Here is a 19,722-nt window from a genome sequence, read left to right as displayed (position 1 = left end):
CGAGTAGAAAAAACATTGTGGCATTTTATCATGAACATTAGTGAGGACCAATTATATGAAGGTTGATTGAAAAGTGGTGAAGTGGTCCTTTAAAGCTGTACGGAAAAGCTTTGCAACAACAAAAAGTTGTTGCAAAGGTATTAATTGATTGCCTGAGTCCCGTGGTGGGAGTTCTGGTCTGGTTTTGTTCATTGGCTTAAAAGTCTAACATCTCCCCAAGGGGAATTCCCTTAGTGGTTAGGATGTTGGCTTTCCACATGGGAGGCCCGGGTTCAAATCCAGGTTTAGATAATGATGGTCCTTGCACTGCACTTACCCTGTGTGAGGTCAAAAGGGCCTGAGTCTAATATCTCCCCCAAGCTACAGGGAATTCCCTTTGGCCTAGTGGTTAAAGGGTTAGTTGATATTTTGGACTTAAAGCTGTACTTGCCAGTTGCCATTCATATAGTGGTTGCAAAGGTATTAATTGATTGCCTAAGCCCCGTGGTAGGAGTCTGGTCTAGTTTTGGTGAATATTAAGTAGTTCATTCTGGTCATCGCAGTGACAGTGAGTGGCCAGACACGAATCTTTTCAGGGTTAAATATGTAACCAGAGTTTAACCAATATATTCCCATGTTATTCGCCAGTATGTTTCATTTTCTTTCAAAACTCATACCAGGACAGGACATACATTATTTCACATATTTATGTGCCAGTGTCACAACTGGACACAAAAAAATAGTTCCATGTGACAGAAGGGTCAAAGTTGAAGGGGGTATATAGCCTATGGTGCTCTATATATGGTAGAAATAGGTCAACAATACAAATGACACACTAGTTTTGTGGATTAATTTTTTTTGTAATGTCCCCATGGCCCCCATCAAATGAACGGAACGACTTATTATTCACCAAAAGTATTTAATTCATTTAATTTTAATTTTATTTTGCACATATTAGTGTATCACAGTACAGTACAAATTATATCAGAGAATAATAATTCATTTCTAATTCATAAAACATTTGTCTGATACACCCATGGGTGAAAAGGAGCAGGATTTCCCACAGCTATAAAGTCCAAACATCACACACGTGTGAAGTGAGGGGCACTAATATATTAAAGTCTAACTCATGTTGATTAGGTGATGTAATGGTGATATAAAACAAATGGTGCCAACACAAACATTAAATCCCATTAACAATAAAGAGACAATATGACGTAGTGGACAATATGACGTACATTTTCCCTTCATTGTCAATGGCGTTTTTTAAAACAAACATTTAACCTGTATATAGGAGGGGCTAGCGCCCCTCAAAAATCTGAACTAACCCTTTAAGATCACAACCTCAGCCTGATGGCCTAAAAGTCTACTATCGCCCCAAAATCTGAGGGAATTCCCTGTGGCTTAGTGGTTAAGATGTTGGCTTTCCACACGGGAGACTGGGGTTCAAATCCTGGTTTAAATTGAGCTTCCCTGTGTGAGGTCAAAAGGGAGGTGAGTGTGTCAGAGTGGCTCACGACCTCAGCCTGATGACCTGTAAGTCTAATATCTCCCCCGAGTCACAGGGAATTCCTTTTTTGTTCTTCTTCTGATTGTTGGATTTAAAGCTGTACGGAAATACTTGCCATTAATATAGTGGTTGCAAAGGTATTAAATGAATTGATTGCCTGAGTACGGTGGGAGTTCTGGTCTGGTTGTGTTCCGGTCATTGGCTTAATAAGAAGTCTAAAATCTCCCCCAAATCAGAGGGAGTTCCTTTTGGATTAGTGGTTAAGATGTTTGCTTTCCACACGGGAGGCCTGGGTTCAAATCCTGGGTTTACAAATGGACGTCCTTTCCCTGTGTGAGGTCAAAAGGGGGGTGAGTGTGTCAGAGTGGCTCACAACCTCAGCCTGATAAGCTGAAAGTCTAATATCTCCCCCGAGTCACAGGGAATTCCCTTTGGCTTAGTGGTTAAAGGGTTAGTTCAGATTTTTGGACTTAAAGCTGTACTTGACATTAATATAGTGGTTGCAAAGGTATTGATTGCCTGAGTCCCGTGGTGGGAGTTCTGATGTGGTTATGGTGAATATTAAGTAGTTCCGGTCATTTGTTTTAAAAACGTTTGCTTTGAAAGAATATTCAAAGATTTGCACCACATTTTCACGATTTTTCAAAAATAGGTAAAGTACTGTATAACATAATGCTCAAATCACCAAAAGGGGTTTGCGTCCTGAATAGGATAAACAACAATTAGGAAAATAAGCAACTACACTTTAGAAACAAGCCCAAAGCGCAGCCAATCAACTTCACAGAAAAACAAGTCCAAAGTAGCTTGTATGGCAACAATGTTTGGGCCTTAGATGTTTTATTGTGCAAAATGTATCAGTGTTGTCAGGATCAGTGAACCAATCAATCATGATGATGTCTTATTGATCGGAGATTTATTTTGAGGCAGTGGTGGGAGATCGATCTCAGATTTGTTTTAACTACCACGATTTAGAAATGGCTCACAACCCCAGATTGCCCAAAAGTCTAACATCTCCACCAAGTCAGAGGGAATTCCCTGTGGCTTAGTGGTTAAGATGTTGGCTTTCCACATGGGAGGCCCGGGTTCAAATCCTGGGTTACATATGTTGGGCTGGTGGCCTTCTCCGGATGCACTTCTCCCTGTGTGAGGTCAATAAAGTGACAAAAGTCTAATATCTCCCCCCGAGTGACAGGGAATTCCCTTTGGCTTAATGGTTAGTTCAGTTTTTTGGACTCATTCTTGCCCTGATGAAGACCAGTTAATGGTTAAAACATGTTGCCAGTTGCCTTTTTAATTTAATAAAGGTTTTCCTCCTCTTCTTAACTTTGACTGCCCGGATCGTCTCTTTTTTCTATATGCCTTGATCCCGTTTGATCCGTGTGATCACCTTTTATCATCATCACCTGTTTATATCTCCGTGGAGCACCTGGTTAGTTTTTCTTTTTCTCCAGTGTAACAACTGGAAGAACTCCCGTTTTTAAAAGGAGATTTAAGGCCTTTCTACCTCATGTCATCATGTCAACGTCGCAACACAAATAATACAAACTATGAAAAAATACGCTCACATAATCAAATGAAATAGTGTGGTTTAAAGAACTGAACTTTATTCCTACATAATCACGACCGTACGTTCACAGTGAATGAGTGGCTGCCGACCGGAAGCGCACCGGCGGCCCAAACTGAACGCGGAAGTGTTGGCTGCATATATTCCATTACACCCAAAAAACCTGAACTTTGAACATTCAGTGGATTTTCTGTGGACTGAGTTTACTCTGGGGTTTGGAAGCCTTTTGAGCTGCAATGAAAACAGGCAAAACAATAAAAACAGTGACATCTGCTGAAAAATACATACAGGAAAATCAGAGCACTTGTTTGAGACAGAAAACGCCAGACCACAGAAAATCTACTGAATGTTAAAAGTCAATTTTGTTTTGTTTTTGCAATTAAGCTCAGAAAACTCTTTAAGATGTTGGCTTTAATTCCCACACAGGTTCGAATCCCCGGTGGTGCCGTGACTGGATCAAGTTTCCCCGTGAAAGGAATGTAGCAGTGGATCACAACCTCAGGCTGATGGCCTAAAAGTCTAATATCTCCCCTGAATCAGAGGGAATTCCCTGTGGCTTAGTGGTTAAGATTTTGGTTTTCCACATGGGAGACTGGGGTTCAAATCTCAGTTTAATATATGTGGGCCTATCCCGCCTCTAGCTGCTGCTGATTGGCCAGGCCGTTTTGTGGCCGGGCATCAAGTCTGCCTGAGAGTTCCCAGATGGGAGCAGGAGGGGGGAACCCATGTGTACTTTCTGCTGCCCCATCTGGCGGAGTCAGGTTACTTGCTTACCCTGTGTGAGGTCAAAAGGGAGGTGAGTGTGTCAGAGTGGCTCACAACCTCAGCCTGATGACCTGAAAGTCTAATATCTCCCCCGAGTCACAGGGAATTCCCTTTTTGTTTTTGTTCAGATTTTTGTACATTCATTGTTCATGATAAAATACCACCATTTTTTCCGACTCAGTCTGTGTCTCATAGGAGGGCTGTGGGCAGTTCAGAATCCACCAGTGACATCATCGTTAGGCAGGATTTTTTTGAAAATATTTTGTATTATCGTGAGAACGATGGCTTCCAATATCGTATTGCAACTTTTCAGGAATAGAAAGCCTACAGTTTCTATTAGCTTTGATTCCCCATTGATGATGTCACTGGTGGACAGGTTTCTGAACTGCCCACAGCCCTCCCATGAGACACAGACCAAGTAGAAAAACATTGTGGCATTTTATCATGAACATGTGTCAAATGTGTCAAGGGGTTTATGATTTTTTTACAAAAAGAACAGACTTGGTTAGACCTACAGCTACCTACACAATATATGTAAAGCACCCTTATCCAAGGCACTTTACATAGATTACATTCCCCCATTCACACACACATTCATACACCGATGGCGGCGGAAACCGTGCAAGGCACCAATCTGCACATCAGGAGCAACTAGGAGTTCAGAGTCTTGCTCAAGGACACTTTGACACCAACTCTGATGGAGCCCAAGTTCAAACATACAACACAAATGTTGTGTCAAACCATGAAATGCATTGTGAGCTTGCATCAGTCAATAAGTCTCATGCATCAGCTATACATCAATCCAGGGCCGGATTTAGCCAGCCCCACTCAGGTGGGCAGCCAGAATTGTAAGGGGGGCGACCCCGGACGCGCCGCGAAATTTTTTTTGGGGGTTCAAACCCCACAGTACCCCTGAAATGCATAGAAAACTGCTTTTTTTTGGCACAGCCAATAAAACAATTGGGGGTTCAAACAATGCATAGAAAACTGCTTTTTTTTATACTGTGCCAATAACATTTGGGGTTCAAAGTAAACCCACAGTACCCCTGAAATGCATAGAAAACTGCTTTTTTTTGTTATACTGTGCTATAAAATTCCTGATATAATATCAGGAATTTCATAATATTATTATTATTATTATTACCTGTGCTTGATGCTGGTCCTGCTGCCACTTCTGCCTCCTCCTCCCCATCTGTCACTCTCTGTCATGCAACTGTATGGTCTTGGTTGTTTTTCTAACTTTGTCTTTAATGACATTATCTTCTTCAACTCTTTCCTTTCTCTTAACTCTTTGAGAGTTTCAAGGATTTCTATATAGTTTTTAGACTTCTCTATGGCAGAATGGCGTTTTTGAATGATTTATTGAAAATTCTCTGTTGTGAATGTGTGACAACGAAAGACCTTCAGAGAAAGCTTGGCTTGTCTGCTTCCAGGAAAAAAATTAACTGAGTTGATAAAATGTTTAGTTTTTGTGTTGGAAGCCATTTAAAAGAGCCTGCATTTACACTGGGTAGTGTTTCTAGGACAACAAAAAAAGTTATGCCCGGTTGAAGTTTTATTTTCTAAATAACTTTTTTTCTGCTGGGCGTACATAGCCATGCAATATCTCATTTTAAAGGGTGAGTTGTCTAGTTCAATTAAAATAAAATAAAAAGTTTCTCACATGTACCACTGTAGATATTTTGCCATCTATAAATAGCATGGTCAGTCATGATCAATCTGACCTATCCAGCTAAAAGTCCCCCTAGCTCTGAAATGGAACATCATATAAACTCAATTCTTTTTTGGGGTAAAATTAGACATTCTAACGCACATTTTGATATATACCATGTTTACATAGTCTTACCAGTACCTTGTCTATTCATGCATGTATCTCAAAAACCTGTTGTGAAGAAACAGTTTTGATAAAAAAACACATCCAAGGACATTGTTTTGATATGACTTTGTGCCCATGATATGTATCAAAATATAGACTTGAATGTATACTGTATTATAACAAAAAATTGGGTTCTTACCATCTACCGTTACAGAGTAAATCACAGTTGAAACTCGCTTAGTCAAACCATAAACCTCAGAATAGTGAACAAAATAGCCATGACAGGTCTAACTCATTGTAAAAGCGTATTTTATTTTTTATGACTACTAACATAATACAATTATAATAAATATTACAGAAAATAAATAGGCCTACATACAAAACAGTTGTCCCCAAACTCCCCAGTGTCCCCAAACCACTGCATTCCAGTTGTTCTTGACGGTGTGTGTGTGTGTGTAGGCTAAATTTAAAAAAAACAACTGAAATGAATGAATGCATCCGGTTCAGTGTCGGATAACTCCATCGCAGTCTTGACTCTTCGTCTTCATCATCATCATCCTCATCCTCCTCCTCCTCCTCCTCCTCATCTGATGCCAGTTCTAAATATATAAAAATAAACATTTAGCTGTAGTCAGCCCGGCCAATAGCCAGTTGGGGGGGGGGGGACGTAGGCTATCTGACATCATCGTCATCATCATCATCACACGGAGACACACTAAACAATGTACAATCATGATTGTATACAATATACAATGAATGCGATTATCATGAAGCTCAGACGTCAATGAAACGTCATACAGATCTTATATAATACGCTACTGTTAGCTTCACTCCCCGTCCCCCCTCCGATCCTTGTAGCAAGGTCATCATAAACACGCGTTGCTTCAGTAAACGATGCATGTTTGTTCTCCGTCTTTGTAGACAGTAAATAAAAGGAGCGAACATTACTCTAAAGATCAGATCGCCTATAAGGCACGCTACAATATAAAATACTTGTACTGCCATGCGTGCATGCCTGCTACGATACATTTGTACTGCACCAACCAACCGATCGACACCAACCCCCCCCTCCAACTATTAGCCAGCACCAATGCACCAACCCCCCCATTAGCCAGCACCTTTGGTGCTGGCTAATGGCTGGGGGCCATCGTGGTGAGTCATTCTGGCGTCATGATCTGACTAGTAGTAGTAATTATCCAAGCATCTATTTGTAGCGATCATCTTATGATTTCTGATCACTATAGAAGGGCATTTTCTACAATAAGATTACCTCAAAACATTCCGGGTTGATCGTCTTCTTCAATGGTTTCCCGGTATAGCTCATCGGACGACGATGGGGAGACAATGAAAAAAGGAGGGAGGGAGCAGCGAGTCTCGCTGTAAGCACTGGACCAGGGCTACTCCGCCTGGAGAAGGCGACTGGGACGCGTATGGATCAATACTACTACCACAAAACTCGCTCAAATAAATAGTACTGCTTTCAACTTTTTCTGCTAGAAAATCGCTCGGGCGAGACGGCAAAACAGGCAAAACAATAAACTATGAAGACTCCCTCTGCCCCCACTGTTTACAGGGGTTGGGACCAGCTTCCAATGGCAACACGTACACGTGTGTCACGTGACACGGGTTTTCTGGGTAATGTAGTTGGAATATAAGCTCAGGAATTTAAACAGCGCTTCGGAGCATATTAATATGTTTAGATTAATCAAAAACTCTGAAGACGCCAATTGGCGTCATTGATCATTTACGGAATTCTGATGAAGACGCCAATTGGCGTCTTTCATCTTCTAAGGGTTAAAGAGCTGAGCTAATGTTGGTTGCGTTGCCATTTTGCTTATATATATTTTTAGCGCATTCTTCTGCTGACTTTTTAGTTTACTTCTCAAAACAGTTGCCACCATAGAGTATATAAAAGGAGGTTGCCACCGGCATTTCATTATTAGTTTCCTGTTTTGTTTTTTTTGTTTTTTATGAACCAATCAGAACTAAGTATTGCGTTGTGCCAGTCTTGTCAGCCAACCAGAAACATGGTTTGAACGTTAGTGGATTAGAGAGCCCGCCTTCTATATCCGGTCATTTGCACGTATACCTTAGTCAGACAAACGTCCGTTTCCGTATCCGCTCTATAGCGGATTTCCAACCTGCAAAGTGAACTGGTACTGTCTGCACGGCGCTGCTGCGAGCGAACCGAAGGGAGAAACCAAACTCTTCTCCTCCAGTCCGTGCCGTGCGGTGTGTCCGTGCAGTGTATAGCCTCTGTGTTAGCAACAGTGCTAACAGATGGGCTAGGGACTGCACTCACTGCAGAGGCAACAGCAGCGATAGCCTCTGTGTTAGCAACAGTGCTAACAGATGTGCTAGGGACTGCACTCACTGCAGAGGCAGAAGCAGCACTAGGCTTGCTTTTGCTTATAGGCTTAAAGAAAGGATGCATGTCGCTCTCTTTCTTGCTACCAACATAGTGAGCAGACGGGAGCACACAGAGAGAGTGATTGTGTGAGATAAAGTTTATTTAGAAAATAATCACTGAAACGTATTTTCTCATTGTCTGTGTTTGAGCATGTAGAACTCCTGATTCGTGGATCTGTTGCTGGAGGCGTGGTTATGTGTAGGGGGTTTTCGACGCAGCTCATTCTCCTCAGTGTGTGCCCTGTGTTGTGTTCTGAACACTTCTCTGTTGTGCTAATTTTGCTAGACGTCGGGTCCCTCCGCCTCGCTACCGAGACACAACTTTTGCGGTATGCGTTCATTGTTGGGTCTAAAAATGCTGCGCAGTGCCCACCCAATCAGAAACGGTACAGATATTTCATGATATTTTTTATAGGCAAAAAAATAAAGGATCCCCATAACTTTTGATTGGGTGGGCAGGACGCACGTTTGGGTGGGCTGTGCCCACCCCTGCCCCCCCCTAGAACCGGCCCTGCATCAATCTGTTGCGAAGGTGTTAGTCAGGCCTTAGTGGTTAAGATGTTGGCTTTCCACACGGGATACCCGGGTTACGGTGGGCTGGTGGCCTCCTCCTGGATGCATAGATGGTACCTGTGTGAGGTCAAAAAAAGTGACAAAAGTCTAATTTCTCCTCTGAGAACTACTTCAAGCTGTAGCTAGGAAATACTTGGCCAGACACGAATCTTCCGCTGGACATACGGTAGGTATGGACATAGGGATGAACATAGTGATGGACCTAGGGACATTGCTGTTCCTTGGAGTGGTTGCACCACTCAAAAAATAATCAAAAGGGAATTCCCTGTGACTCAGGGGAGATATTAGACTTTCAGGCCATCAGGCAGGTTGTGAGCCACTCCGACACACTCACCTCACTTTTCACCTCACACAGGGAACCGGTTTAACTCGAATTTGAACACAGGCCTCCCATGTGGAAAGCAAACATCTTAACCACTAAGCCAAAGGGAATTCCCTCTGATTTGGAGGAGATGTTAGAGTTTTTAAGCTAATGATCATCTATATAATATTCACCAAAACCAGACCAGAACTCCTACCACGGGAGTCGGGACTCAGGCAATCAATTAAAACAAGGCTCCAGACGTCCCAAAACAAACTGGTCAGGTTACTACTTGGCCTCACTCCCCGAACCCACCTCACCCCTGCCCACTTTGCAATTCGAAACTGGCCCCCTTTTTCCCCCTCACTGTATATCTTTCTTTTCCCTTTTTACCTCCTCTATGATGATTTATTTTTGGCTATATAGAAGTGTATATTTGTACGTCTCTAAATGTTATGATGATTTGAACATGGTGGACCCTATAGAGCGCAGAAGTCCTGACGTCAATCGCATATCCCCTCGATTCCCCTGGTTCACGGAAGTAATTTCTCTATGGAGAATAACATGGGGCCATTTTAAAATAGTTTCATATAGCATTGTGGTCCAAAGATAAACAAACTGTCTCTGCGTTATTGTCAGGGGAGGTGTCTCTGTATTGTTTTCGACAGTCAGTCACTTTTGACTTTGACTATGCATGCACCTCCTGGTACCACAGCACCTCAAAGGCCCTTAAAACTAGGCTCCAGACTTCCCAAAACAAACTGGTCAGGCTCCTACTTGGCCTCACCCCCCGAACCCACCTCACCCCTGCCCACTTTGACAGACTGGAATGGCTTAGGGTCGACGAGTCCGACGACAGAGTACAGCATCTTGCAATGGGTCTGGTCCACAAGATTCGATACTCCACCAAGATACCCATGTACCTGTCTAGATACTTCCTTAATGTTAACGAAGTCCACACCCACAACACCAGAGGGAGTGCAACGAACCATGTACAACCCAGATTCGGCACAAACAAGGGACTAAATTATTTTCGCTCCTATGCCACCAAAATGTGGAACGCCCTACCAACAGTCATTAAGACATGCAAATCCCTTGACTCCTTCAAAACCGCTCTCAAAGGGCACCTACGGATGGCTGCAATTCGAAACTGGCCCCCGTAAAAATCTGAATCCCCCCCCTTTTTTTTCCTCCTCACTGTATATGTCTCTTTTCCCTTTTTACCTCTATGATGAATTCCTGTTCTGTTCTTTGACTATATAGAAGTGTCTATTTGTACGTAAATGTTTTGATGAATTGAACATGGTGGACCCTCTTGTAAACAAGTGTAATGCTTAATTGGGTCGTCCACTCACAGTTAACAGTCTTTGTATTGAGTTTGTGCTTGAAATGTACTGTAATTCTGCAAACTGTTAATAAATATTTCAATCAATCAATCAATCACTCATATATGATACAGTCTCTTTCTAGCGAAAATGTAACCAATTCAGTAGCAATAGCGTTTTCTCTCAGTCAGTTGATTCTTCATATCCATATGAGTGAAACGGCCGGGATGACATGTTTATTTTTATAAACATAACACAGTTCTTCTATGAGGCGATCTAAAATCCCCCTATGGGGATTATCATACAACAACAAAAAGTACATGAACCCGTGGATTTGCGCCCTCTACCGATATTGACGTCAGACTTCGGTGCTCTATTGTAAACAAGTGTAATGCTTAGTTTATGGTGAGGCGAGTCTTCTATTGAGTTTTACTAGAAATGTACTGTAATTCTCCAAACTGTTATAAATACTTCAATCAATCAATCAACAGGATCTGTTGCCCCCCCTGCAGCCCCATGCAAACGCTCACTGTAACCATTTGCTATTGTGACAGGGTGATATGGATGAACCTATAGCCTACTACACCACCTGGGGAATTGCAACCCAGGAGATATTTCCTAAGATGTAACACTGAACACCTGGAGCACTTAGTGACTCCTCACACAGATGTGTTATACAATAAAGAATTAAAGGCAGGCAGAAACGTGTGTAACAAAAGTACAAAACTTTACTAATTAGAAAATCATTCATTAAAACATGTCCTCAATCACAAGAATAGATGTATTCACTGTGGGATAAAATGTACGGTTGATATAATAAGGAATAATATATAATACAGTCCAATATTTCAATGAAACAGTAAAAAGGTATAATTTCCCATTTATGTTAACCAACAGGTATTAATCAGGGATGGGCAGCACATGTGCATGGTTTCACAAAGGAATAACAACCAAACAGAAAACAAATAGGAATAACCCAGTCGGCTAAACCAATTAAGTTAACCATGATACTTGTCTTAATAATATCCAGTTGCCTGGTGGTCACTCTCCCACCAGCAGTTGTGGGGTGGAGTGTGGACAAATCATTTGGATTGCCGTGTATATGATCCCTTTTAAAACGGTTAGCCCCAATACTTGATTCTGATTGGCTGGTTACCGTCACGTGACCGTTGTAAATTTCACCGATAATCCACACCTTCAATCACTTTGTATCATCCTGCAGCCTTGTAGCTGTGCTGGGGAAGGGGAGCACTTGATTGCCTTACACACGCTGGCCGTGCGGGCGTGTATGCACCGCCCACACTCATATGACTGTGAATGTGTGGCTCCAGGCAGCCCCATAAAGAAAAACAATGCCAGTATTAGTAACATGCCAGTATGGCCAAGCCAGCCAGTATGGCCAAGCCAGCCAGCTAGGCTGCCTAGTAAGTTAGTAACTATAGAAAGTTGTAAAAGAATGGGCTCTATGCAACACAGAATAACTCTGTGGCCATTTGGTTCCATTTGTACACTCTGAGTTACACACCTGTACGGGGCCATTTGGAACCCACTAGCCGTTTCCACACCTGGGCAGAGAGGTGCGGCCGTTTTCCGCTGTCTGCCGGCGTCTCTTCCGGGTTTTTAGACAGCTGGTGGATGGAAAAGAAGCTCCACCCACGTGGCAGAATGCCGCTGGGGCAAGCGTTTCCGGGAATCTGGCCAACGCCAGAATACAATGTGATCTACCTCATTCAATGTATTTTAAAATATTTCTATTACTACTGTCTTCCAGCACATTGTGTGATATTATATAGTGTTGTAGTCGAGTCCACCTAAATGAAGCAAGTCCAAGTCAAGACCAAGTCCGAGGAGGCGAAAGTAGTCAATCAATCAATCAATCAATCAATCAATCCATCCATCCATCCATCCATCCATCCATCCATCCATCCATCCATCAATCCATCCTGTGGATTGCCAGTCATTTTGGGCAGAAACAAGTCAAAGGGACAATTTAGGTTTAGCAATGATGTACAGTGCATGTTCAATTCAATGTAAACTTTCCATGGTTTTCCACAGCAAACATTTATTCTTTCTTTTTTTCACATTTTAGAAACACAAATACTTATTTTACCTTTTTTACATGAATGCATTGCTGTATTAAAATGTACACATTTTCAAAAAGAATTGTTTCATCACATCCCTTTAAAGTTGGACGTTAAAGGATGAAACAAGGAGGACACTCTCTTATGTTAGTGGATATAGATTGTTCCAAATTGCTCTTCCTTGAACTGAAAAGGATTTTTGCGCAAAGGCTGTGTGCAGGGTGACCACCAGAATGTCCCCCTTTGTGTGGGACAGTCCCTCATTTCCAAGACTTTTCAGGCGTCCCACAAATTGAGACCCTGTCCCACATTGTGACTGGCAGGCATCAGTGTTCAAATTGAGACCCTGTCCCACATTGTGACTGGCAGGCATCAGTGTTCAAATTGACACCCTGTCCCACATTGTGACTGGCAGGCATCAGTATTCAAATTGAGACCCTGTCCCACATTGTGACTGGCAGGCATCAGTGTTCAAATTGAGACCCTGTCCCACATTGTGACTGGCAGGCATCAGTGTTCAAATTGAGACCCTGTCCCACATTGTGACTGGCAGGCATCAGTGTTCAAATTGAGACCCTGTCCCACATTATTTGTGACTCACAGGCATCAGTGTTCAAATGCCCTAATAGTTAGTCCCCAAATAGTTGGCATTCTCTTGTAAAGCTTTCTCAAATTATGTCTTCCTGCAAGACGTGTTTTTAAGCGTATTAAAAATAACATGAGAAATAATCCCTTTAGGCTACAGTACCAAGTTGACCATTACCACCCATGCATTTTTAAAACACAACGTGAGACGCCAGAGGGGTTTAATTAATAACAAAATGATAGGCAATATTTGGCCTATATGGTCGAATACGACTAACCTCCGTCCCGTCCCACTTGTCCCACACAAGCAATACTTCTGTCCCTCAAATGAACAGTTTGGATCTGGTCACCCTGGCTGTGCGTCTAGTCCAGGGACGTGCAGAGAGTGTTAGAGAGGCAGGGGCTGGAATCCCGTTAAGAGGACACTTTTGGACAAAATAGCAGATCTACAAGCTCACAACGCGTCGCGCTGTGAGCTCTCCTTTCCATGCCATGCCGGAAGGCAGCATTCAGAAGAATAGCTTTTTCCCCCCAAGAAGTCTCCTGAACTTGAACACAGCATTTTGCGTTGAACAAATTTGTTTAGAAATCCATGTCGTTACACAGAGCTTGTAGATCAGCTATTTTCGGGGAGCAACCCAGCACACTTTAGCTAGTGGGAGATGCGGTATGTAACGACATGGATTTCAAAACAAATTTGTTCAACGCAAAATGCTGCGTTCAAGTTGCATCAGTGTTGATTTCGTTGACTAAAACTATGATGAAAAATGTTCGTCGACTACCTTTTTTCACTGACGAAAACTAAATGGAAACTAAGCTAAGATGACTAATACTATGACTTATAGTGACAATTTTGTCAACAAATACAAACTAAACTAAAATGTTAGGAAGGGATTAGTGGACAAGAGATCCAGTAAAAGTCATTTTACACTTGGTAAAACACATATCACACATCAAGACCCGCCAAAATACATTTTAGTCGACTAAATCAACTGTAGATTTAGTCGACTAAAATTGTATATTTAGCCGACTAAACCTAGACTAACAGTAAAACATTCCAGGTGACTAAAATAAATGAGTTTTATCATGTTTAAAGAGCTTCCAGATAGCAAAGGGTTGTTGTTTTTTTTAATTGCATGACATGACAACTAGGGATGTCCCGATCACGATTTTTTTGGCTCCCCATCCGATTCTGATCATTTGAAAATTACGTGATTGGCCCTGATTTCCGATAGGTCTCTCTCTATCTGCTAATTACTGATGGTCTGCAGCCTTATTCAATATTGACGCGCACGCGCGTTTCTGCCGGCCGATCCTGCCAGGAGCTGCCTATATAACATAGAAAGCATACAGTAGGTCTGTTCCAGGCTACCTCTGCTGTAGATATCGTACTCTCTGTATCGTAGGTAATCTTTGTATCGTATAGGTAAACTTTGCTACGGGTTGACTATCCCCCGGCTGTATAAATCGGATTATTTGTATCGTAGGTAGGGATGTCCTGATAATTTTTTTGGTCCCGATCCGATTCCAGTCGTTTGATTTTGAGACATACCGATCTTTCCCGATCCAATCTTTATATTTTTATATAACACTTATGCCATATCACAATAGCAAATATCCTAATGTATGTCACTCTAGTGTAGTCTGTTGTGTTGCCTTTCAATTGAGCAGTTGAGACGAATAACAGTCTAAATCATGATTCCATGTTTTCTATGAAAACATGGAATCCTTTGTTTCCTTTGTTTTCATCATAGGTGTCTTTCACGTCTCTGAGTGTCACTATAGTCTTTGTTTGATGATCTCTGACTGGGACCAGAAGGAAAACAACTAGCATAAACACAACCGTTTTTACATCAACTTTGAGATTTACATTAGACAATTAAAAATCCGATCTTTTGTCCCCGATTCCGATCTTTTTAAAATCATGTGATCGGAGCCGATTTCAACCCTAATCGTAGGAAATCTTTGCATCGTATAGGTAATCTTTGCTACGGGCTGACTATCCCCCTGGCCCCTGCTGTATAATTTGTAATCTTTGTATCGTATAGGTAATCTTTGCTACGGGCTGGGGGGCAGAGGGAGGTATAGTTGCTATGGGCTGACTATCCCCCGGCTGTATAAATCGTACTCTCTGTATCATAGGTAATCTTTGCTACGGGCTGGGGGGCAGAGGGAGGTAGTTGCTATGGACTGACTATCCCCCGGCTGTATAAATCGTACTCTCTGTATCATAGGTAATCTTTGCTACGGGCTGGGGGGCAGAGGGAGGTATAGTTGCTATGGACTGACTATCCCCCGGCTGTATAAATCGTACTCTCTGTATCGTAGGTAATCTTTCAGCGTGGGGGGCAGAGGGAGGTAGTTGATGAACATGGGTGCTCTCAGCCGCAGCCGGTTCAGGTGCTGTCGGATCTGCAGGCGACACAGGTGCTTCAGGCTGCGCGTGTTTCCTGAAAGAAAGACAATATCGTGAGCGTCGAGTCGTTGAGTTATTAAGTTAACTCTACAACTAATGAAATAACGAAAACTAAAATTGAAAAAACATTTGTGTTAACTGAACTAGATTAAAAGTACAATAAAAAAAACTAAAACGATAACTTAAACTGAAACTGCATTTGGTGTTTACAAAACAAACTAAAACGAACTGAAATTATAGACAAAGCATCCCCTTAGTTGTGTTGTGTTTGTAAAGTGCTATACAACAGCGTTACAATGTGTTCCTGGACAACTGCCGTCACTGTGACTCGTATGTTAGCGAACAGCGCTACAATGTGTTCCTTTACAACCGCCGTCACTGTGAGTCGAATGTTAGCGAACAGCGCTGCTACGTGTTCCTTTACAACCGCCGTCACTGTGACTCGAATGTTAGCGAACAGCGCTACAATGTGTTCCTTTACAACCGCCGTCACTGTGACTCGTATGTTAGCGAACAGCGCTACAATGTGTTCCTTTACAACCGCCGTCACTGTGACTCGTATGTTAGCGAACAGCGCTACAATGTGTTCCTTTACAACCGCCGTCACTGTGACTTGTATGTTTAGCGAACAGCGCTACATTGTGTCCCTGGACAACCGCCTTCACCGTGACTCGTATGTTAGCGAACAGCGCTACAATGTGTTCCTGGACAACCGCCGTCACCGTGACTCGTATGTTAGTGAACAGCGCTACAATGTGTTCCTGGACAACCGCCGTCACCGTGACTCGTAGGTTAGCGAACAGCGCTACATTGTGTTCCTGTACAACCGCCGTCACCGTAACTCGTATGTTAGCGAACAGCGCTACATTGTGTTCCTGTACAACCGCCGTCACCGTAACTCGTATGTTAGCGAACAGTGCTACAATGTGTTCCTGTACAACCGCCGTCACCGTGACTCGTATGTTAGCGAACAGCGCTACAATGTGTTCCTGTACAACCGCCGTCACCGTGACTCGTATGTTAGCGAACAGCGCTACAATGTGTTCCTGGACAACGGCCGTCACCGTGACTCGTATGTTAGCGAACAGCGCTACAATGTGTTCCTGTACAACCGCCGACACCGTGACTCGTATGTTAGCGAACAGCGCTACAATGTGTTCCTGTACAACCGCCGTCACTGTGACTCGTATGTTAGCGAACAGCTCTACATTGTGTTCCTGTACAACCGCCGTCACCGTGACTCGCATGTTAGCGAACAGCGCTAAATTGTGTCCCTGGACAACCACCTTCACCGTGACTCGTATGTTAGCGAACAGCGCTACAATGTGTTCCTTTACAACCGCCGTCACTGTGACTCGTATGTTAGCGAACAGCGCTGCTACGTGTTCCTGGACAACCACCCTCACCGACCGACTGTCCCTGGGGTCATCATCAGGTGACCCGAGGTGACTCTGACCTCTGAGGGCGGCTCAGGGGTAGAGTGGGCGAATGGGAACCATGAGGTTCCCAGTTCAAACCCCGGGCTCCCCCAGAGTTAGTGTCGAAGTGTCCTTGAGCAAGACTCTGAACCCCTAATTGCTCCTGATGTGCAGGTTGGTGCCTTGCATGGTTTCCCCTGTCATCGGTGTGTGAATGTCTTCGTGAATGTAATGCACAACGTATGTAAAGTGCCTTGGATAAAGGCGCTATATAAATGCACATTTAGCCCATATTTGGATCAGATTGGTGTGCAGGTCTTCAACACACTGACTTTACTCTGGAGGAAGTTGACCCCAGTGGCCGCTGGAAGAGGAGAACCTCACCGTGAGGTTCCATCCTCACGCTTTCGCCACACAGCTGTGCTGATTGAAGATGTCATCTACCTCTGTGTCTGGAACACATGGTTCAATCCACTAGTTTCTGGGAATGTTCCAGAGGAGAAGAGCCCCCACTCAGCCTGTGTGTTGGGGAAGGTCATGTTTATCCATGGAGGACACACCCAGCTGAATGGATGGACTAATGACACCTGCAAGTTGGACACCAACACGATGGTCTGGTCTTTAATCAACACCAGAGGAACTCCACAACCTGCTGCATCACATCACTCTGCTACCATCATCGGGCCAAAGATGTTTGTATTTGGGGGCTGTGGGATGGGTCAATACCACACCACCATCAAAGTGTTTGACACAGAGACCAACCATTGGCTGAGCACGCCTTCTACACAGCTCCTACCAGAAGATCGCTGCTTTCATTCAGCCTTTACCTACAATGGAGAGCTGTACATATTTGGTGGTTTAGGCATCGGAAACCTCAATGACGTGTGGAAATTCAACCCAGAGAGCTTCTCCTGCAGGAAGAAGTTTGAGCCCAAGGGGAAAGGACCGTGTCCGACGGCTAGCATGTGCTGTTGCATGGTTGGAGATCATGTCTTCCTCTTTGGAGGAACAGAAACAGCTGTTGACCTGTATGTCTTAGACTTGAGTCCTAGCCTGAAGACCTTATGTAAGCTAGCAGTTGTTCAGTACAGTCTGGAACAGTCTGGACTCCCACACAACATCAGGTGGGAACTGAGAGCCATGACTATAGCAACAACTGAATAAACAAAGAGAGATAAAAAAATACAAACAGCGAACCCAAAATCAAACAAAAACAAAAAGTAATAATGACTACCATCCATCCACATTAGATGATAAGCAAAACAAATGAAATAATAATACGGTGGATATTGCACTGTATAGTTAAATAAAGATAGAGTACGGCAGGAGGTGCTGTCAAATATGGTCCCCTTTTGGGGAAATAAGAAAATCACACTTGTGTGAAGTGAGGGGCACTCTAATAATGGCGAATAAATAATGGACCTTGACGTGAAAACCACTGTTTTAATGTGGATGATTGATGGACGACAAGACGAGTCCAGTCAGCTCTCTTTCTCTCTCTCTCTCTCTCTCTCTCTCTCTCTAGGTGCTACCACACTATCTAAAGAGCCGCGCACGTCTTAAGCTGTGCGCAGCTTATTTTCAGAGTTTTTAGACAGCTGGTGGATGGAAAAGAAGCTCCACCTCCGCGGACGATTTGCGCTCTCCTCCGCGCAAATCGAGAGCGCAAATCGTCCGCGGAGGTGGAGCTTAATTTCCATCCACCAGCTGTCTAAAAACGCGGAAAATAAGCTGCGCACAGCTTAAGTCGTCCGCGGCTGTCGGCCGTTTTGCGCTTACAGGTAGGTGTGGAAACGGTCTCTCTCTCTCTCTCTCTCTCTCTCTCTCTCTGGATGTGACAGATGTCTCTCTCTCTCTCTCACTCTGGATGTGACAGGTCTCTCTCTCTCTCTCTCTCTCTCTCTCTATGTGACAGATGTCTCTCTCTCTCTCTCTCTCTGGATGTGACAGATCTCTCTCTCTCTCTCTCTCTCTCTCTCTATGTGACAGATGTCTCTCTCTCTCTCTCTGGATGTGACAGATGTCTCTCTCTCTCTCTCTCTCTCTCTCTCTCTCTCTCTGTGACAGATGTCTTTCTCTCTCTCTGTATGTGACAGATGTCTCTCGCTCACTCACTCTGGATGTGACAGATGTCCTCCCACTGTCTCTGCTCCTGCAGAGCGTCCTGCAGCTTGGAGCAGAAGGTGACGTGGTCAGTGTAGTCCAGCATGATGCGAACCACCTGGGCGGACAGGTGCTTGAGCCAGGACACTGTGATCAGCTCACAGAACTACACAGGGAAACAGATGCAAAGATACAGTCCACCATGCATTGTCAATGGAAGCCAGCGACATGGAGATACACAGTTACAGTCCACCATTACAATTTACAATTTAGGCATTTAGCAGACGCTCTTAATCCAGAGCGATTTACATTAAGCAAGAACAAAAAAAGCATGGGAATACATCACATAAAAAAGCATTTATCATGAAACATGCGTAAACTAAGATCGTAACAGTGGAATATCTATATAATGAAACTAAACTATACATATAAACTATACATATATACTATACTATGCTATACATATGTACTATGACGTGCTATGACTACATACAATGCAATTATAGTGATGTCTACATAACATGCTATAAGTCTGTATCAAATGCTATCTAAGTTTACCGAGATGCTATCTAAGGGGGTAGGGTAAGTGCTATTGGCCATGATGGAGTCTGAAAAGGTGGGTTTTCAGATTACGGCGGAAGATTGGGAGTGATGCTGCAGTTCTGACTGCAACGGGGAGTGCATTCCACAGTTTTGGGGGGTTCAATCATACTTGCAAGATATGGGGGAGCCATACCTCTGGTTGCTTTGAATGCCTGCATCAGGGTTTTGTATTCTGTGCACCATTCATTGTCAATGGAATCCAGCGACATGAAGGTACAAAGATACAGTCTACCATTCAATGTCAATGGAAGCCAACGACATGAGGATGCAAAGA

General features: G+C 43.4%; 1 protein-coding gene across 2 annotated transcripts in view; it reads right to left on the bottom strand.

Annotated features, from left to right (window-relative positions):
- Window positions 1-15,135: 15,135 nt before the first annotated feature.
- Window positions 15,136-19,722, bottom strand: part of asb14b (ankyrin repeat and SOCS box containing 14b) — a 137,246-nt gene continuing 132,659 nt past the window's right edge. Inside the window, exons 11-12 of one of the 2 annotated variants that reach the window (XM_079523239.1) lie at window positions 18,858-19,011; window positions 15,136-15,358 (exon numbers count right to left, since the gene is read on the bottom strand). In XM_079523239.1, coding sequence (XP_079379365.1) covers window positions 15,186-15,358; window positions 18,858-19,011 — 327 coding nt within the window. In that variant the 3' untranslated portion in view covers window positions 15,136-15,185. The remainder of the gene's footprint in view (window positions 15,359-18,857; window positions 19,012-19,722) is intronic. The other variant, XM_079523240.1, reaches the window with a different exon arrangement.

Source organism: Electrona antarctica (assembly GCF_951216825.1).
Source record: "Electrona antarctica genome assembly, chromosome: 2".
In the NCBI taxonomy this organism is placed as follows: Eukaryota; Metazoa; Chordata; class Actinopteri; order Myctophiformes; family Myctophidae; genus Electrona; species Electrona antarctica.
The sequence above is the reverse complement of the archived record's forward strand: the minus strand, read 5'-3'. Positions and strand labels throughout refer to the sequence as shown.